At 34.4% G+C, this 22578-nt stretch overlaps 1 protein-coding gene across 3 annotated transcripts in view; it reads right to left on the bottom strand.

Moving 5' to 3' along the window:
* The window catches only part of tpk1 (thiamin pyrophosphokinase 1), a 90347-nt gene that overhangs the window by 48205 nt on the left and 19564 nt on the right, over positions 1–22578 (bottom strand). For all 3 annotated transcript variants that reach the window (XM_028434975.1, XM_028434973.1, XM_028434974.1), the window contains exons 4-6: positions 20093–20150; positions 10692–10764; positions 6239–6334 (exon numbers count right to left, since the gene is read on the bottom strand). In XM_028434975.1, the coding sequence (XP_028290776.1) occupies positions 6239–6334; positions 10692–10764; positions 20093–20150 (227 nt within the window). The remainder of the gene's footprint in view (positions 1–6238; positions 6335–10691; positions 10765–20092; positions 20151–22578) is intronic.

Raw genomic sequence — 22578 nt, forward strand, 5'->3', positions numbered from 1 at the left:
GGCCTAAAAGCTGGATTTAGTTTAAGTGGGTGTAATTTGAGGAGCCTTTTTTTTGTTTAATTGCAAACAGTGGGTGTAGAACAAAGATTAGAATAGTGTAATAACATTTATCATGTCATAATGGACCTTTGGGTTTCACTAAACCATGTTGTGCTCGCTTTCTGGACTAGACTTTTGAAAAGAAACCTATTAACCTAGTTTGAATCCCGACATAAATGTATTTGAAATCCCACTCGCTCTCTAATTTGCCAATTAAATCTTTTCTATTTCCATTTGTGTCCCCCTTTCTCCCCCCGCCTCTTCATTAACCCATCAACCAAGTCTGTGACCTCGTTTTTCATCGTTTCTAGAACTACTGATTGCTAAATACTGGGTCTGTTGGTTTTCTGATTGACAAAAACGCCTGGTCAGGATAACGGTACTCTGCTGCTAATGAAAAGAAAAACGGCTATGCGTGGGAAACTGAACATTTGTGTAAAACTAACAAAACTGAAGGACACAGTGGCTGAAAAGAAAAACAAAGACTACAAGGGACAATGGTTACAGACAAATATTTAAAAAAGGAAACCATCAGGATACTTAATCTGCACTTGTGTTGTGTTGGTTAAACATCTCAAACACGATACAACTGCATGACTTTCTATTTCTGTCCTTTATCACGTGTTTGTTTACGAAAGTCAAACTGAGGAGAAATGGAAAGAGTATCTTTTGGAAGAAGAAATTTTAACAAGCGGCAGTGAAACTCACACATTTACTCGTTTGCACTCGTCTGGTTGGCTGAAGGAAGGGGAACAAGGAGAACTGGAGATAGAGGTGCAGTAGAGATGACAAGGACAAAACTAATACAAACACGATACGTGGACAAGCACATGGAGACAGAATGAAAAACAAAATGTGTGGACTAGGGTCATAAACGTACATATTCAACTTCTTCCTGAGGACAATGGCTTTATTTAAAATGATGAACCCCCTGACTTATGCGATTAAATGTACAGTGTACCTCTGGGGCTTTTGTTGGTAAAGGCTAGTTCTTTGAGAAACTAAAGATGCTGGCGACAATTCCTTTTTTCTAACAGATATATTGTAGGCCTCGTAGATCAATAAATCAGAGATCATTTGCTCAAAAAATGATGTAAAAGTATGAAATTGTCACTTGTGCCACTTTAAACACTATATACCAATTTCTGTGGTTTTTAAAACCATTTCACCCCCTTTTCCATCACTTTTAACCTATTTTATTTCTGATTACAACAAGGATTTACATCATTAAGATGACTACATACTATGGAGCAAATAGTGATAAACTCCCTGGATATCAGTGGATATTATTCGGGAAAAAATTTTTTCAAAAAATGTGGTTATCACAGATTCATATAAAACAATGGAACATCATTTTGCTGACTTTGTGTTTATGGATGGGCTCCTGCCTTTACCCGAACCAATGATGTTTTATTTATTTAGCTATGAGGCCTAGCTACACCATGTCTATATCTGCTAATAAAAAATAAATTGTATATTTCCTAATATGTATTCTATACATCAGTGTATTACACCCTTAAACATGAAATAGCGGTCCTAGAAATAAGGCGGATAACACTGACCTTAACGTACGCATACCCAGTTACAAACCATTAGGGATGTAACGATTAATCGTAAGGCAGTTAAAAATCTATTCATAGGTATCACGGTTCACATCAATACTCTGAAAATTGAATCGCGGTACTTTTTTTAAACAGCAGAGGGCGCTATATATCCTTCTCGTCCAAAAGTGTAGACGGCGGGCAGAATCTGCTACTACTTTCTTTCTGGCCGCCTTCTACTCTTAAACATGTTCATAAATGATTCCTTACCCCTTTAACACCAAAAGAATATCTGTAATATTACGTGAATATCTGTAAAAGTCACGTTTTTCTAGCATAGCATCTCTTCTTCACTGCAAGGACATCTGCATGCAAACCGACTACTGGGTTATCAGCGCCCTCTACTGGTCCAAACAAATATCTGATGTAAATACAGTGCAGACTGTTTTTTTTTCTTTTTTAAAGTCCAATTGTTAAGGCACAAAATACATTTACAGTTTTACTTTTAAAAAGAAAAGAACTATTATGCAGTTTTGCATTGTTTACTATAGAACCAGAATTTGAATTAATAGGCTTCTTCATTGGCATTATTCCTTTATTTATTTCATTCAAGATTTATTTTTAGTTAAATTGCATTGTTTTGAATAGTTTATCAAGGGATTCTTTTGGCAATGAAAAATAAAAGGAAAATAGTACAGTATTTTCTGCCATCATTTGTCAACAGTCCCATTTTGTAAAATAAATCGTGACAGAATTGTATCGTGAACCCAGTATCGTGAATCGAATCGTATACATCCCTACAAACCATACATTCAAATATATATTCAGCACGTAAAGAAACAAACAAACACAGCCTCACTACCCTGTATAATTATCTGATACCATTGTTTGGGTTTTCTCCCAATACAAGATACTTTATCTCAACTGTGCACGAAGCTGTGAAAAGGAAAAACATTTAGGGACTATTATTATGTATCTCAAAAGCCCAAACAGCACAACGGTCAATAATCTGCAAATCACACTCCTATTATTTCTACCTGTGCTTTTAATTTGTTTAGGCAGGTCTAAAGTGAGAACAAAGTTACTCCTGCTGTCCACGAGCTTTATATTAAATCACTTTGAAAGTTTTGCTTTCCTAATTATGAAGAGGACAAAAGTTCATGTATAGAGGTTTACTGCAGGGCTGAGAATGGTGGGAAAAAAGCACCAGGCAAACACTTTAATCATCATCAACTCTTACACAGTGACACAAACTGATTGCAGAGTTAACGCCCCTTAGAGTTTAGAGACAGATTCAACATCAGCCAGTCTGAGACACAATAAAGGAGCATGAAGGTGAATATTATATATTTCAAAGATCTGACACTGATCATGGCAGTAGAATTACACAGTGAGGTGATGTGATGAGAAAAGGTGTTTGATTGTCAACGCTTCATTAGTTCCATTAAGTGAAAGGATTGGGGAAAGCTAAACAGCCGTTTCTGGCTATATGCAGACTATGCAATGGCATATGGATCTCAAACTTTTTTTTGGCTCATGTACCACCATTCTCTTACATTTAGATCCAAGTCCCCTAAGTCCCATGACAACAACGAATTCTATGAAACAACAACTATAAACATAATGATGGAATTAATAGATTTAAATTTAAGTTTCTTTCATTTTACGGTCATCTCCCTCCTGATGTGGGACTAAGACTAACCCTTGTATTTTCAGTTCATGTTCTAATCAAGATTTCTATCATCATTTTGTCTTTGGTGTCATTTTGTGTATTTTGTTGTTTTTTTTTCTGTTCTTTATATTTTTCAGTTAATTTTTCTTTTATTTTTGTTGGTATTATTAAAATTATTCTCTGTGTGTGTGTTTCTTTAGTGTCGTTTGGTTGTGTCTTATCATGCTTTGTATGTTTTTCTGTTATTTTTGTGTATTTTCTAGTGATCTTGTGTATTTTCCTCTCATTTAGTGCGTCTTTGTTGTCATTTGTGTGTATTTTGTTGTTGTTTATCTGTTCTTTTTATTATTCTGTTTATTTTTCTCTTATTTTGTGTGTATTTGTTGTCATTTTAATGTGTTGTTGGTCTTATTTCAATTATTCTCTCTAAGTGTGGGTGTTTTTGGTGTTGTTTGGTTGTTTCTTATGTCATTTTGTATGTTTCGCTGTTATTTATGTGTATTTTTTTCTCATTTAGTGTGTTTTTGGTGTCATTTTGTGTATTTTGTTGTTGTTGTTTGTTCTTTTCATTATTCAGTATATTTTTCTATTATTTTGTGTGTTTCTGGTAACATACTTCATTTATTCCAGGGAGAAATTTCTTTAATTTTACAGATGCTCCAGAATATTGAATGAAAAGAACAAACACTAAAACATTGAAAAGGAAGAAAAGAAAAGAAAACATACATAAATAAAAGACTGTTAATTAAATAGGAATTAAATAAAAGTGCACACCTCCTGGAAAATAATAATAATAATAATAATAATAATAATAATAATAATAATAATAATAATAATAATAATAATAATAATAATAATAATAATACAAATGTACAAATATAATACAGATTTTTATTTTTGCCCTTGAACTAAAATATGTTTGACACCCCTGATATAAACCAAAGTTTAAATAATTTTTCTTCATTTTATACTCGAAAAAATGAAATTAAATATTTATTGTTTTATTCATGAGGATAGGTGAAAAAAAGCAAGTTATGATAAAAAGTGGCTGGTGCTTTTAAACGGTTTTCTTTTGAAAAAAAAAAAAAAAAATTAAACTCTTAATATCTGATTACTTTATTGACATAAAGAAGAGTTGACATATTTTACACCATTTGTACCCCTAAATACCATGGGAATTATCTATTCTTTGAACATTTTAACTTGAATATTTAGTAAATAAGTATGAATTAAGTTAAAAAATAACCTGTACTAGCCTTATATATAACATAAAATTTGTTAAATGTAATAAAAATTAACATAATATGTGAACATTAAGACAATAATATATATATATATATACAGTATAATCATTTCACAGACTTCCAAGCTACAGCTAGACCACCCCAGTTTGAGAACCACTGCTATAGAGAATCATTGTATACCCATTTTGTTGTCATTTTTCTAGCTTGACTCTCAGTGAAGGTGTTTCATTTTAGAGACTGGTTAAAATGACTTTAGCTGGTGTAACAGATCGTAGCAGTCCATGGACCGTTCATTGAATTAGAAATCTCTCCATGTGGTTAGGTAAACTGGGGGGCTCCAAAACAGCATCTTGCATAGGGTCCCCACAAAGATAGAAATTGGCTCTGCAGGTTGCAGATGGATTTTGATAATAGAACAAAGAAAAAGACTAATGTGCTGATTCCTTTTAGACCACTTGGATGGTTCTGAAGTGTAAAACTCTGGATGGAGGCTCTGGCTTATGTTCTCAATCCTCAGATTTACTGAGAAAAGTTTAACAAGCAAAAGTTTACACTGACAGAAGAAACAAATCCAACTATCGTATGTGTGGGTGTAATTCTGACTCCTTACTGTACGAGCACAAGGTCTATTCCACTTCCCCACACCCACACATATTCACACAAGACATGTTATATATATATATATGACCCTGAACATCTCCTGAGTAACAGAGGACTTCAAAGTTACATACGTATACTCAACAATAAGGGTGGAAAAGTTTATTATTGTCGGTTTTTTTTGTTGTCGGTTTTTTTTGTTGTTGTTTTTAGCTAAAAATAGCAAAGAAACAAGAACAAAACTGCATTTTACCATTTTCCAAAGAAAATACAATTGAGGATGGATATGTTGAAATCCTCGGAGTCAGTATAACCCCTTGAGTTAGTATAATCGTCAGTATCATCCCTCAGAGTCAGTATAACCCTTGGTAGGCTATACCCCTCGGAATTAGTATGACATCACTGTTCCAATAGGTTTGAATGGGTAAGTTTTGAATTTATTTTTGGCAATTACAGCAGAACTAAGTAACTTGTGCTTAGCGCTCCCCCTTTTGATGATGTCACTGTCGTAAACACTCCACACCCCCGAGGCAGCAGCTCCTCCCTCCCGCTTTAGAGAAACATGCAGCAGGAGGATTCCTAAATGTACTGTGACAAAATTAAAGCGGTTAATGTTGAATAAGCGTATATATACATTCTGAGTGAGCTCATCCTTTAGTAACTCAGTAAGTTGATCATTTATACTTTTGAAAACGCTACAGTTGTGTTGGGTGTGAACGCACCTTTAGTGTGTATTGGGTCGTAAAGCAGTACGTGTTGTCACGAGAACGAGAACAGAGCTGCGAGACTGCCACCGGGTCGGAGGCAGGGAAAGTAGCAAGTGCTGTTTTCTGGCTAGAAACAGCAGAAGGGGAGATGAAAGACCCACAAAATCACTTGTATTACCCTCACAGGGATGATGAGGAGGATTTATTAAGGTGAAAAAGTTACTTAGTTCTGCTTTAATCAGAAAACAAAAATTACAAAAAGGTCAGAACATAGAAAAGTCCTGAGTATTCTGTACCCTGGGGTAACCTGGTTGGTGAATCAGACTAAATGTGGATTACGAGTTAACCGCCAATATTTACAGAATAATAACAATAACTTACACAGAAAAACAGTAGTGCATATCTTTTCTTATATGATTTAAATAAATGAGACATTACCATTAGCTGTTTCTTCTCAATCTCCTGCAGCATTATATCCAGGCACTTGGTGAAGTCTGTGAAGTCCTGATCAGCCGTTTCAATCAGTTTGCAACCCTACAAAATAGAAACAGAACACAGGCACAATTAGGTAACAGTAAATACTCACCTATAGGGACAAAACTATAGCAGAGATATTGGAAAAGGGAGAAAACCAAGTTTAAAAAAACCCAGTGGAAAGATAAGGAGATGGAGAGAGAGAATAAATCAGTGTTTCACTGTTGTCTGCCTGTCTGCAGGTTGTGCTGCTGAATAATGTAGAGGTTCCCGTCAGTGAGGCTAAACTACAGCACCCAGGTAAACAACACACGCACGCGCGCGCGCATGCACACGCACACGCACACGCACACGCACACACACACACACACACTTGTTCCCCATGCTCAGGGTTGGGGTCGATTACATTTTTTCAGTTACAATTACATTTTCAATTACCCATGTTTTAATACAATTCAATTATGATGACAGTAACCAGCATTTTTTTTTTTACAATTAAATAACTACTTTTATCCTCAGAAAGTCAATTACAATTATGTTCTCAAGTATTAAGTTCAATTACAATTAATCACAATTACTGATCCTGAGATAAATAACCTAATAAAAATAACCTTCTTATTGTGTTGGCTTTCTGTTAGCATCGCTAATGATAACGGGTCCTAAGTCAGCTGTAAAATACACAAAAAACAAATAATAATTTCTTTCTATCCATTGGTTACCTTGTTAGGCTTCCTAATCAATGAAAATATAGGTATTTGTATTTTTGGTGTGAGCGTCTGAGCCTTTTTTCTCTCACTATAACCCTTGATTTACATTTTTGAAAAAAAAAAAAGGTAAAATAGTCCTGAAAATAAGTGAAAGATAGTGAAACTACATTTGTGTATGCCATAGAACTGTAACATGGTTCCACAGGTTTGCATTTTAATTAAATTATGAATAAATAATAATAAATGCCTATGCCAATTATAATTACATAGTCAATTATCTGAACTCAATTACATCTAAATTATGATTATAACAGCAACACATTGTTTTAACACAATTACAGTTATAATTACGTCACAATTGTAATTAATTATTACATGCTTACAATTATAATCGCACAAACTGTCAATTATAATTTAATGCAACAATGGGGAAGCGTGTTACAGTTCTATGCACAGTTCTACACATATGCAGTTAATTATTAACATGTTTCATATCAAGCTTTCCCACATCTTTGCCATTTGAAAAAATATTAGAACCTATATTTTCATTGATTAGGAAGGCTAACAAGCTAATCAATAGATAGGAAATAAATGAGATGATAGCTATGTGTTTGTTTTGTATTTTACAGCTGATTTAGGACCCGTTATCATTAGAGATGCTAACAGGAGGCTAACACAAAAGGAAGGTTCACTTTTATTAGGGTGTTTATTTCTGGCTCAGTAATTGTGATTATTTGTAATTGAACTTTAGTAATTGAGAATGTCTCCCGTCCACGCGTTTCTGTTCTTTCCCTTTTATTTTTATTTTTTTACACAACGATTCACCGTTTGACATTAATCTCTCAAGGAATGTCTCAAAAGTTTCCCATTGTTCTGCTTCAAAAGCATTTCCATCAATTCCATCTCACGGGAAGAAAAAAAAAAGGCAATCGCTTGTGTTGCTTTTTTAACGCGAACCTGTGTGATATTCGTCAAAAGAAGGTTTAAACGTCACACACGGCTACAAAGAGAAAGAGTAAAAACACAGCTGAAGGCACCCCATAGAGTGCATTCGTGTGTGCAAACGTGGTGTAATGTTGGATCTGGGTTTGAAATACAAACCGCGCATCACAGGATTGAGTGACACAGCACTAAAGTCACACAACAAGCATCTTTTATCTTCCTCGTAGTTTGTGGATCAGTGCGTTTTAGTGTGTGTTAATTATTTATCGCACTGAGCTTGTGGCTTCACGCACAAATTTGCATTTTTATGGCTTTAAAGACTTCCATCTAAACGTGTCTGAACTAATGGATTTAATGCATCAGCTTTGGATGGACTGAGGAGAGTCTATATATCTTTTTACTATATGGTCTAAAGTGATCTAAAAATGAAATAAACACCATTATTTTTCAGGAAAAAGTTTGCATTTGTCTTCTTATATTTTCTTTGCTTTAGACTGGTACCATCAAAGCAGAAACAGTTAAAGGAAATGAAAGTTTTAGATACACAACGGTCTGTAAATCAGCAATCTTGAGCATTTATCAGCTTTACAGCAAAATTATTATTTATGTAAAAACAAATGTCAGGGAGCTAACGAACAACAGTGGAAAAAAATAAAATGGGCCATGTGCCATTGTTAAAGTCAGATTACCTGTTACACTACAACGTGACATTTAAGAAGTAAATGGAAACCTTTTGTTTTTCTCAAAGTAAGGGGTTCGTTCTGCTGGTGGGCTCTACACAAAAAGCTGTCAAAACCTAATTATCGAGTGTGTGTTGCAGACACACACAGTCATTCGAATAAAAGCTGATTTAAATTGCTACAGTAAAATCTAAAGACTCAGCTTGTTCTACAGTGGCCATTGTTTATTCAACTTGCATGAAAACGGGTGCAAATTTGCGTGCACATCATCATTAACATGTCGCGTCCAAGGTCAAACAACAAATGAAACATTTTTAAGATGAAAATCAGCATCCTCACGTCTGAGATTGGAGCAAAAGAAAGATAAGCTTTTTGACCGTGTGAAAACTTGAATTAATGCTGGGGTTAGGAGCTCATTTAAACACTCGGGATCAGCTACAGAGCAGTTGACGTCTGCCCCCCTGTGTGCGCTGAGAAAGAGAGATCCTTTAGAGACAAATTAACAATGAAAACCCTTAAGAAAGCTTTAAAAATAACTAAATGTTGTCCCTTCTGTGTTCACTGTGACTTCAGCTAATTTCACACTTAATTCATTGCATTACTGATTAACATTACTGCTCGGACGGGAGCAGAATTTACCAGAAAGGGGGTTATACAGCATTCCGTTGAAGGAAAACCAAAAAAGTAGTACAGTAGTTTTTTTTTAATTTTGTTTCATTTGTTTTAATAATTTGTTTTTGATCTGTTGGGAATGTGTGTCTGCTTGTGCTTAAATGACAGCTGAGGTTGGTTTAACATTTTATTTTGACACTTTTTTCCTGCTGAACCACAAATCCAAACACTCAGCTTATTGTACACGAGGTCAGATTTAACATGAGATCTGATTACAGTGTACGCTCACGTCACAATTGATAAATAATAATGCTTGTGTGAATTTGGTCAAATGCACGTCATACGCTTAGATCTGAACGTACGAACGGTTGATAAATGAAAGTCCTTGCGTGTGGATTACTCCATCTACCATTTCCCCGTAGACTTCCTTGATTCAAGAAAGACACTTAAAAACTGGGAGGTCTACGCTACCTTGGCAACCATTGCATGCCTTTAACCCAGTGGTTCCCAACCTGTTTTTGGTCATGACCCCATTTTGATATCACAAATTTTTGGCGACCCCAGAGATTGGTTTTTCTTCCTGGAATTAGCTTTTAATAATGTGTGATCTACTGCATTAAACATCTAGAGTAGTCCAGGATTAATATGTTAAGGTTTCATTTATTCTGACACATTTTTCAGAAAATTTACTTTGATCTCCTGACATGTTTCGACTGTCAACTGCCAGTCTTCTTCAGAGGCATCTCCTGATTGCTTTGATGTTTCCTTTGACTTCTGCGCAATAATTTGTCTCAATAAATGAAACCTTAACGTATTTTTCCAAAAAGAAAACAAAATGAACTTGCTGTAGCAGACGCCTCTGAAGAAGACTGGCAGTTGACAGTCAAAACATGTCAGGAGATTAAAGTAAATTTCCTGAAAAATGTGTCAGAATAAATGAAACCATAACATATTGTTTAAAAAGAAGACAAAATGGAATTGCAGGAATTATTAGGCCAGGGTCAGTGCACAAAGTGAACAGATGTGCCAGTTCAGATAGTTTAATACTGCATTTTATTTGAACTAAATCAAAAATTGAGAGTGAAAGTATGGAATACAGTTGTTTAAGTTTGTTTGTGGTGTTATAATATAATAATGATAATTACAATATTTAAAAATTCACTTTTAATAAGGTTTTTTCCCTCAATTACTAGACATTTTAGGTGACCTTATTTGAATTCCAGGCGACTCAACATTAGGTCACGACCCTAAAGTTGAAAAACACTGCTTTAACAGTGAAAGGGGCTCTTCCTTGAGTAATCACTACATTGCAGTTTGTCAAACATGCTTTTTATTACATCTGCACTGCATCCTACTTATAAACCTTACATATTAGTGTTTCAGTTGAGCTGCAGAAAAACATATATCCCAGTGTGCAAAAAGAGGCTTTTCCGTGGAAAGTCTACAGCTTTATGTGCTGAGCTTTGTCTCACCCACCTTGTCTGCATAGAAAGCTTTGACCTCCACAGTGATGGAATCGAAATCTCCACTGATGTAGTCGGGGAGGAAGCTGGATGTGAGGACAGAAGGACAGAAGGTGAGAGACTGCAAAGAAAGACTAAGAGGAGGAGTGTGTGAGGTATAGAGAGATAAAAGGAAAACGGACATCTGGGCTTTGATCTGTGCAGTGAGGGAGAAGAACGGTTACAAAGAGACAAGGAAACAGACAGAATGGTTCTCTGAGGCCCCTACACACACACACACACACACACACACACACACACACACACACACACACACAAACGGAGACACACTAGGGCTGGGCGATATGGACTAAAGCTCATATCCCAATATTTTTTCTCAAAATGGCGATATCTATCTATAAAGCAAGGTATCTCTGTCTGTGTGTGTGTGTGTGTGTGTGTGTGTGTGTGTGTGTGTTCCTCAAATATCTCTGCTAATCAGGCTCAGATTGACCTGAGACTTTCAACATGGCTGCTGCTTGGTTCAAAGGTGTGCAATGATACGGTTCATAAATTATTTCACAAAATTGTCCACTGGGAGCAGCGCGACCAGAGTCACGTGCGCACCAGAGCCAATCACAGGACAGCTGGGACTGATGACATCATCACTGTGGAGGTAGAACTGATGACATCATCCCAACGTTCAACATGGCCGTTGCTTGGTTTGCGTTGTTTGGACTGCAATGATACCGTTCATAAATTTGTTCATAATAAAATTGTCCACCCGAGGGGTGCAACCAGAGCCAATCACTGCACAGCTCCGTTCCAGATACAGCTGCAGCAGCGGAGAAAACACACCGGGAGGAAAGTTACCTGCACCAGAGCCACCATCAATATTCATGATCATCATTTTTTAACTAAAGATGAACATAAAACCCCATTTTTTCAATGTTTTCAGCCACCTGCAGTGGTGAATTCTTCATAGTGTGGTTGTAGTCAGTTCTGAACCCCACGGTGTCTAATCTGTGCCCTTTCTGCTCCCACAGAGAAACAGCTTTTCATTGTTTTATTCAGTGTACTCGGCTTGCTGCTTTTTTTGTTTGATGTCCCAGATTTTTGTTGTTGTTTAGCCTCTCTTTTAGCACATATTCGTTTATTCTAGGGATCAGGCAGGTAAAAAGGAGGAAAGTTGAGTGCCGGTTGATTAACTTCTTGCAGGGACAGGGCAAAATGGCCGCGTATCTCAGTAGGAGGAATAAAGTCAATGGATGTGGAGATGATGATGTGGTAATTAGTTTTAAGAGAATGATCAGAGTAAGGTTAAAGACTGATTTTCTCTATTTTAAGTCATGTGACAACCTGCATGAGAATTTGAGTGTACTTGTACTGTTTTAGCACCGATTGGTAAATAAATGTGAGTTGAAAAATCATTAAAAAAAAAATAAAAATTGTCTCTCTCTCTCTCTCTCTAAAACAGATTTATTGCCATGAGAAACAAGTTGCCAAAGCAAGTTTGACATAGAACGATGTGCACACGAAAATATTAAATGTTAAAAAAAATTAGCCACATTTGTGATGTACAAAACAATAAAAATACAATAAAAATAAAAATAGGCTTTCACTACATACTGTATGTGTGGAACAAAATTTACAATGAAGTTATACAAATGTTGGTGTTTATAATAATGGCACGAGCACCGTACGCAAACACATAAACACATTAAGTAATTACAGCCGTGGAGGCAAATTTACTCATTAGTCACACCCAGGGTGATAAATAGATCTCTATCAGGATGATTTCTATTCCAGCCAAACAATTGGATTATGAAAGAAAGTCGGTGTGTTTCGTAACATGATGTATTAACCTGTTCCATCTCATTGGAAGGCTTTTAGTATTTATTTAAGTTGACACAGAAAAGGGTTACAATGGGGGCTTTTTGTGTGTTTTAATACATTTAAAAAGAAAACAACATTATTTTCCTTTTGCTTCAGATGAAAAATTGGCAGAAATTTAATGCCATTTATTTACATCAGTGCTTCTTCTTTTTTTTTTTTTTTTTGGATCGTGACCCCATTTTAATAATATCACACATTTGTGACAGACTTTATTTTCCTTCTAGAATCAGTTTTTCATCATGTTTATTATAATGTGTTACAAATACAGAGTAGCCAGGATTAGTGATTTAAAATAAAACTCAAAACATTTATTTTATATACATATATATTTTATATTGTTATTTATTATGTATTATATCTTTATATTTATTATTTATTATATTGTTTTTGTTTTTAAACATTATATTATATGTTACTTATTTTGGATTTATATTCGATAAATACAGACAGGATAGCCAGTATTAGTGATTTATTTTAAACATTTATATTATTTATGTTATTTAATTTATTATATTATTTGTTGTGTACTATTTATATCTTTATTTATCATTATTAGTTATTATATAGTTGTTTTTTTTTACCTTATATTGTATATTACAATATTTCTTATTTCTATTTGAGAAAGTGAAAATACTGAATACAGACAAAGTAGCCAGGATTAGTTATTTAAAAACAAAACATTTATATTTAAATTATTGCATTTATTATTTATTATATTGTTATTAATTTATTTATATATCATTATTATTTATTATATTGTTATTAATTTATTTATATATCATTATTATTTATTATATTGTTTTGTTTACATTATATTAGAACATATTGTATGTTAGATTTATATTTGATGAAGTGAAAATATAGAATACAGTTGTTTAAGATTTTATTTTTGAAAAAATAAATAAAAAACCTAATTAATCAGTAACCCTTTTTTTTTTATCAATTACGAGACATTTCAGATGACCCCATTTTAAATTCCAGGCGACCCCACATGGGGTACACTGCTTTACATCTTGTGACATGTTAATATAAAGACATATTGTCCCACCTTTAATAAATAAATATTCTATACGTCAAACTACACAGTTAGAAAAACCAAATCTTCCACAATGTACGTAAAAAGTGAAAGTAAAACTCATGTCAGAGCAAAAACAAATAGAGCTCTGTGTTTAGTCCATGAGTGCACGTGCGCACGTGTGTGTTTACGTGCGAGACGCTTGAGCACGGAGGGATGCAGTTGCTATCTGGAGGTATTAACGGGTCTGACATTACGATTTCACGCTTGGCCGGGCTGGGCGTTTTGTGTGCGTTTGTTTGGATGCGTGCTCCAGCAATGTTCCGCTCGGTTGAAAAAGGAGATACATAAGGATTATCCCCTACGTCTCCATTCACAGTCACACCAATGAGATCAATTCTCAGCAATTATACTGTTGCACACGTGCATACAGACACAAACGGCTCAATTAGGTACCATTAATGCATTCTTATAACACAAGTAACAATTCTAACTCCATTTTAAAATAACCTTCATGTCAGTTTCTTTTACTTTTGAATCCAAGTACCCCCTTTGTCGTACTATGACATTTAACTCAGAATTAGGTGAAAAACCACTATAGAGCATAATGATGGAATGAATGAATGATAACACACATTTTAAAGAATCTCATTTTGTAAATAAGTGAATTAAACTGTATTTAGTGCCACCTGAATAGATTTATTTCTATAGTTTTTATCATTTACGGTCATCTCCCTCCTGATCTGGGACCAACACTGACTCTTGTATTTTCACTTCATGTTATAATCAATATTATTTATATTCCTACTCTGTGTTTTTATGTCATTTTGTGTGTTGTTGGTATTATTTAAATTATTTCTCAGTCAGTGTGTGTGTTTTTTGTGTCGTTTGCTTGTTTCCTATCTCGTTTTGGATGTTTTTCTCTCATTTAGTGTGTATTTGTTGTCGTTTTGTGTGTTGCTGGTAATAGTATTTTTCTCTCTTAGTGTGTGTTTTTGGTGTCACTTTGTGTATTTTGTTGTTGTTTGTCTGTTCTGTTTATTAGCCAGTATATTTTTCTTTTATTTTGTGTGTTTTGTTGTCATTTTTGTGTGTTGTTGGTATAATTTTAATTATTCTTCCTCAATGTGTGTGTTTTAGGTGTCGTTTTGAATGATTCTGTTATCTTTGTTATTTGGTTGTGATCTTATGTGTTTCTCTCATTCAGTGTGTATTTGTTGTCATTTTGTGAGATTATCTGGTATGAGTATATTTCTCTCTTAGTGTGTGTTTTTGGTGTCCTTTTATGTACTTTGTGTCATTTGTTCTTTTTAGTATTCAGTATATTTGTTTGTTTTGTATTTTGTGTAAATTGTTATTCCTTAGTGTGCTTTTTTTGGTGTCGTGTATGTTTCTCTGTTATTTTTGTGTATTTTGCTCTCATTTAGTGTGTATTTGTTGTTGTTTTTGTGTGTTGTTCATATTTTTCTCTCTCAGTGTGTGTTTAGTGTCTTTTTGTCTGTTCTTTTCACTATTCAGTATATATATATATATTTGTCTTATTTTGTGTGTTTTTTTGTGTTGTTGGTATTATTTAAATAATTATCTCTCAGTGTGTGTGTTTTTATGTTGTTTGTTTCTTATGTCATTTTGTTTGTTTCTCTGTTACCTTTGTGTTTTTTGTAGTGATTTTGTGTATTTTCCTCTCATTTAGGATGTATATGTTGTCGTTTTGTGTGTTGCTGGTAATAGTATTTTTCTCTCTCAGTGTGTGTGTGTTTTGGTGTCATTTTGTGTATTTTGTTGTTGTTTGTCTGTTCTTTTTTATTATTCAGCATATTTTTCTCTGATTTTGAGCATTTTTTTGTTGTCGTTTTGTGCTTTTCTAATAAAATTTAGCCTGAATATCATTTTTAACTAAAATAAAAATTATGAAACAACATATCTTTAATGCTTTCATTTGTTAACTTTCCTCTCTCTCTCTCTCTCTCTCTCTCTCTCTCTCAAGTTACCCCCTCTCGCGCCATTGCTTACACACGTACCCCCATTTGAAAAACACTGCTTTATGTGACAGGTGGGATGAGATGTCGATACCACACACACACACACACACACACACACACACTGATAGTTGCGTTGCACACCAATTTGTGACCTTCTGCATGACACCATCGGCTGATAGTAATTGACCAGTCCCGATGCCAAATTCTCCATTTGCGTCCATGCACATGGCATCAGGAGCCCGTTTCGTGCACATGTTTGTGTGTCTGCGTGTTGTGAGGCCGACACTCTTCGTCTGCACATTAATATCAACTGACACTTTAATTTGGACGGGAAATAGAGCATTTTGCCACTAGGTTGTCGGAGCACTGCGTGGCGGGGATGGCTGTGTAACCTTTGTGTGTGTGTGTGTGTGCATGCGATTATGAGACTGTTTGTGCATTTCTCTCCCCACTCATGTTTTCTTCCCTCTTTATTCTTCTCCCTCACACACCTTTGATCTTCCCGATGCTTAAGATCTCTTCACACTCGCCTGGCAACACGTCTCCGTGTAATTAAAGTAACTTTTTACTTCAACCCACCTGCGTCACATACATAACAGAAAAAAATAATGTTAATGTAACAAAAACACGTTATATCTTGTCCATGACGACTCCATCCTAATCTAAAGTTACTTGTGTTTTTTTCTTCTTCTTTACCTGATAACCATGATCTAAAGCACAACACGAAAACACTCGACTCTTTCATCTTGTCCTCACTTAGCTCTCATCCCTCCCGTCTCCAATCAGAAAACAAGAGAGCGTGAGGGGGCGGCGGGATAAATTTAGATACCATCATTACAACCCACACCCAAGACAAAGTCTTTAGTCTCAAGAAAAACTGTCCACATTAAAATAGCATTTTATCGTCCCATGCTATAGTAGAACCCAGTAGGTGATTGTTGTGGAAATTATACCTTTTGTATTTATCGCATTCTTTCTTAGATGCTCTCTCACTACAAAGAAAATGGCAAATATAATTGTTGTGATTAAATTTCTACCAGACTGAGGATGAAACACTTGTATCCGGTAAAGGGCTCGAGTCTGAATGGTTGTTAAAGGTTTTCTTTGGAAGTTCACATTCTACAAATATCTAGGTTTGATTATCAAACAACTGTTCACAAAGGTTGATTACGTTGCAGAAGGGTTAAATCAGGATGCCCAAACCAGCCGTGAATCATGAGTAAAGTATAGTTTTATTCTATTCCATTGGCCACGTCCAACAATATTTACTATTGTTTATTTTCCATTTAGCTCAACATTAAAGCTCCTAAACCACCAAACTGTACCTATATTTCATCCAAAGCTTGTTGACCCAAAGACTCAGCCAAAGTGACGTTTCCACGGATTGAACGTTGTTGACAAAACAATGGCAGACGCTGATATTTTGACTTTCCACGAAAACACGTGAATACGGTCGAAATCAGAGTGACCGCATATCACGGTGAACGCCGCAAACAAGGCTCAGATCAGAAGTGACGTCAAGCGACGGAAGTGTTTTCCTTCTCTGGCGAAGAAACACGAGAAATCTCGTTAAGATTGAAGTTAAAAATACTTCTTAAGGAAACGATCACACTTCGATGCCTTTTTTTTCTTTCTTCTACGGGACTCCAAATCCCACAATGAAACTTTTCTGAAGTTAAAGCTGATATCCAGAGTTTCTGAGAAATCTGTTTATGGTCTACTGCCAGTGGTCATTCATATACGTCAATGCACTGTATATAACTCCCTCCTTCGTCCTATAGACCCCTATACAAATGGAAACGATTGCCGAGGGTGCCCAGCCAATAGACTTCGACTTCCTGTTTTTGAGTCTGTCAATCAAAATGAATGCGGAACTGTGCACGGAAACAAGGCCGCGCGTCACAACAGCAAACAGGTAAATATGATTTTGGCTCTTACCTGACCAATAGACCTGTATCAATGTGACCCGATGCAACCTTGTTATGTTCCGCAATGCGCGTGCAGAAAAGTAGAGGCGTGGCTTCTGGTAGTTTGGCAGAGGCAGGGGAGGAAAAGGAGTGGTTTAGGGCGGGGCACTGAGACGTTTCTCACAAACTGCGGATATCAGCTTTAAAGTCACATGACCGTTTTTCAACAAACCGATTGTTTATGATGGGTTCAATGATGGATGAGTGAATCCCTATCACACAGGTGAGCAACCTTTAACACAGCAGGGCCACAAAGATGTGATTTTATGATCCGAGGGCCATGTTATTAACATTCAGAATAATTACCAATCTGACCATTAATAAAGGGAAGAACAATGACATTGTGTTGTCATTTCATACATTTTCAGTCATTTTTTGTTTTGTTTTTTGTGTCGTGTAGTGTATTTTTATCTTATTTTGTACTTTTTGTTGTTTTTGTTTTTTTGTCTGTTCTTTAAGTAATGTTGCACATTTCCCTCTTGTTTTTTTTTTTTTTTTTTTGGTGTATAGTTGTTTTGTGTGCTCGTGTATTTTTGTTGTCATTTTGTGATTTTGGAGACATTTTTTGTGTTTTCATTTGCAATATTTTGGTGTCGTTTTGTATATTTCTAATCTTTCTATTTCTAATTTTATGTTATTTTTTTGTTTGTAGCCATTTTGTGTGTTTTTGGAGTCATTTTTTTGCACTTACTTTGTGGGCCACTCAAAATTAGAGCAAGGGCCACATGTGGCCCCCAGGCCGCCAGTTGCCCATGTCTGCCCTATCAGATCCCTATGCTCTCAGGAAATTGGATTAGATGTTGTAGGTATTCAGGGCCATATAAGATTACTCAATTACTAAAGCGTTTTTTACATAGTAAGCCTATCTGTATCTGAGCACCTACTGCTATTAAATCCACCTTTCACGGCAGAGTTTGAATAGAAATCAATACGTAGTTAAGTAGGAATACGACTGAATATTTCTAAAAAAAAAAAATGTTTTAAAGATTTGACACCAAACACATAACTGACCCAGATTCTTGGATCATTGGTTTAAAAGTATTCATTAAGGTCATATAAAGTCTTGTTGTGACTGAGTATCATGAGATACTGCACAAATAGAAACCCATATAAATATTAATGAAAAATCTGTTAATAGAAAATCAATAATGCATGGCCTAAGTAGGCCAGGCAGTTTATTAAGACGGAAATGACCCTTTGGATTTAAAAAAAACCCCATAAAAATCAATTCTTAATAGACACAAGCTTCATTTGAATCTAATGCCCGACACCATCAGTTTGAAATCACTGTCGCTTTAACTCATCTCGTCTCCACATTTCTGCCGACAGGGCAGTTTTTCCCATGTGTGGCATCTTCATCTTCATCTTCACCCTGTGGCCATTGATGTGAAAGCCTCAACACTTCAGTGGTGCTGACAGCGTATCTCCATTAGCCACATGTTGCTAAGCACACACCTCAGCTACTAACAGCTCACACACACTGATACATAGAAAAAAGCTGTTTTCTCCAAAACGCATGTGGAATTTCAGTCATTTTTTTGTAACCTAAACATGCTTGACTGGAACTTCCAGCATTCAGACCCATTTCTGTTCATCTTGGTCCCACTTTAAAATGACAGCTTGTATAAATCTGTATTATAATAGTACATTTGTATATTTGTATTGTTTTTATTTTTTCTACTGTAATGTGTGCACTTGTATTTATTCTTTATTTACTGTACGTTTTATATTTATTTTTTTCTTCTGTATTGTGTGCACTTGTATTTATTCTTTATTTACTTAACAGTTTTTTTTAACTTAATTATGTACGTTTTATATTTATTTTTTTCCACTGTATTGTGTGCACTTGTATTTATTCTTTATTTACTTAACAGTTTTTTTTAAACTTAATTATGTATGTTTTATTTTATTTTATTTTAATTTTTTTAACCGGGTTTAGAACATCATAAGACATGGTTAGTTTTACCTTACTAATGATATGTTGATGCAGTAGTAATTTGTATTATATACATTTGTGTATTTGCATTATTGTTTATATTTTTATATATATATATATATATATATATATATATATATATATATATTACTGCAATGCATTCACTTGTATTCATTCCATATTTAACTAACAGTTTTTTACTTAATTATGTACATTTTATGTTTACTTTTTTAGTTTTTACCTTGGTTTAGAACACTGTGAGACAGGTTAGTTTTACCCTACTGATGATGCGTTGTTGCAATAGTAATTTGTATCACATACATTTGTATATTTCTATTATTATTGTTTATATCTTTATCTTATTTTATCTTTTTCTACTGTATTGTGTGCATTTGCATTTGATCCTCATTTAATTAACAGTTGTTTTACCTTATTTGTGTTTTCTTTTAGTCTTTCTTTCTTTAATTCAATTCAACTTTATTTGAAATTTTAAACGTTTATTCTTTTCATTTGTAATATTCCTCTCATCTGTGACATAAGTAATTTCTCCCTGGGATAAATAAAGTACATCTAAGTGTGATTCAAACCCATGAATGCTAAATAAAAGCATACATTTCTAAGGTATAAACGTGGACTAACCTGTGGCTGATGCTGTAGAGGTGATTGGCAGCTCCATCAGCACAAGCCCTCAAGAGAGCTGCAAAAAAAAAAACAAGAAGAGAGAAAGAAAGACGAGGATGTTTTAGTCAAAAAAAGTGCGTGAAACACACTGCATTCCACACCCGAACCTACTTTTATAAACATGACCCAGTTCAAACTGGTATGAAAACTGTCAGAATTAATTAGGAAGTAAAGTTAGTGTCGGTAAGTGGGTTAAATTCATTTTAAATATGGATTTACAACATTACAATCCAGAGTATTTTCATACAATAAATGCAGCCCAACAGGCTTCACATTTTGCAAATAGATAATTAAAATTACTGAGCCTAAGGACAGAGTAATGTCTTTTCTTTTCTATTAAATCACATCATTTCAATTGCAATTATTCTCATTTCGACGCTTCTCCAGACTTCTCCAGGCTTCAGCAGTTTTCCTTGAAAATTTAAAAGCAATCCAGGATTGAATCAGTGAAATACAACAGAAACACTATAATTAGTTCATCAACGGGAAATATCGTAGCCATGAAAACTGACGTCCTGTCACATGGTTGCATCTCAAAGTGGAACCATGAAGAAATAGAATAGAATAAACATAAAAGTTTAGTTTTAGGTCCTAAACAACATTTATTAACACTGTATATTAAGGTAATACGTGTAAATTAATGCTCATGCTAATGCTAAAGACAAATTAACAGGTAATGAGCACCTATGATATGATATAAGATACTTATTAACATAAATCAGAAGGACTCTGCTACCACTTTAGATCTAATAGTTGCAAATATGCATTATTAGATATTAATAAGTGCACAGTAATTAACCTTTATAATAAACTAATCCTACTTTAGATATAATAGCTGCAAATATGCATTATTAGATATTAATAAGTGCACATTAATTAACCTTTATAAGAAACTAATCCTACTTTAGATATAATAGCTGCAAATATGCATTATTAGATATTAATAAGTGCATATTAATTAACCTTTATAATAAACTAATCCTACTTTAGATATAATCGCTGCAAATATGCATTATTAGATATTAATAAGTGCATATTAATTAACCTTTATAATAAACTAATCCTTTTATACTATAATCAACCCTCTAACAACGTATAATTAACGTAATTTTTAATTTTTAATTTATAATGCTGCTATAAGCAATAATCAGTAATACTTCTATAAACACTTAAACAGTCTTATTAATGTTAATAAGCATCTTATATTGTACATGCTTTTAACTGTTAATTTGTGCTTATTAAGCATTAATTAACATGTATTACAGCACCTTAATATAAAGTGTGAGTACATAGAATTTATTTTATTATTGCACCCTGTAAACTATGTAAATTAAAAGCTGCTCTTTGGACACAAACGTCAGCAAATCCAAAAACTAAATAAAAAAAAAGGTTTTTTTGAATTCACTGCGAGAGTGCAGCAGAAATAAAAAAAAGCGGGATTATTAAAAGCGCCGTCTCTGAAAGAAAATGTAAGACGCATTATGCATCACAGCACTGGTGAAGCATTGTGGTTTTGAATAAAAAAGAAAAGAAAAAACACCCAATGAACCTTCAAAGTCAAGCTTGCAGAAGTGCACTTATGTTAACACGCTGGGGAAAAAAAACATGTCAATTAAAGCAGTAATTTGCCTTTTCTTAAAGTGTGACTGAAGTTCTCCTGAATTAGATGCAAACTTTTTGCAAATGTATGCTGTTTTATGTCTTATTTTGTATTCAAATTAAAAAAGGAAGACTTTTCTCGCTTTGTTCACTTCTCTGTTTGGGTCTGTTGAGGTACACACGGGGGGGGGAAACTTCAAAGAATGAACTCAAGATTTCTTATTTACATCTTCTTTTGTAACTATCTAAAGCCTGCACAAAGGAGAAAGATATCACTCACATCAGGTTTTCTGTCTTTCTGGTATGTAGGGATCTCTATTCCTGCCCTCTTTTGTATATGGTCTTATATTTCTTACTGTTTAACAGAATTTAGCGCTTTTTTTGGGGTCAAAAAGTCAGCAAAATGATGGTCCGTTGTTCTATGAATCTGTGTTAACCACATTTATGTATCTGAATAATATCCCCTGTTATCCAGGAAGTTTATTACTATTATTTGTGCCATAGTATATAGTCATCTTAAAGATGTAAATCCTTGTTTTAATCAGAAATAAAATGGGTTAAAAGTGATGTAAAAGGTGGGAAAGAAATTGGTTAAAAGTTGCAAATTAGGAGTGGCCAAAAACAGACAGAAAATGTGGTAAAAAGAGTTCCAAGTGTCAATATTGGAACAATTAGTTTAAAGTGGCAAAAAATGGGCATGACAAATCATGGCTGTGGATAAAATGGAAAAAATAAGCATGAAAGATGTTGAAAAGAGGTTAAAAATGATGATAATTGGTGAAAATATGCAACATTTGGTGGAAAAGTGGTGGAAGGGTTTATAAGGGGAAAATGTGCAGAAAAGG

This window comes from Gouania willdenowi, chromosome 20, assembly GCF_900634775.1.
Source record: "Gouania willdenowi chromosome 20, fGouWil2.1, whole genome shotgun sequence".
Lineage (NCBI taxonomy): Eukaryota > Metazoa > Chordata > Actinopteri > Blenniiformes > Gobiesocidae > Gouania > Gouania willdenowi.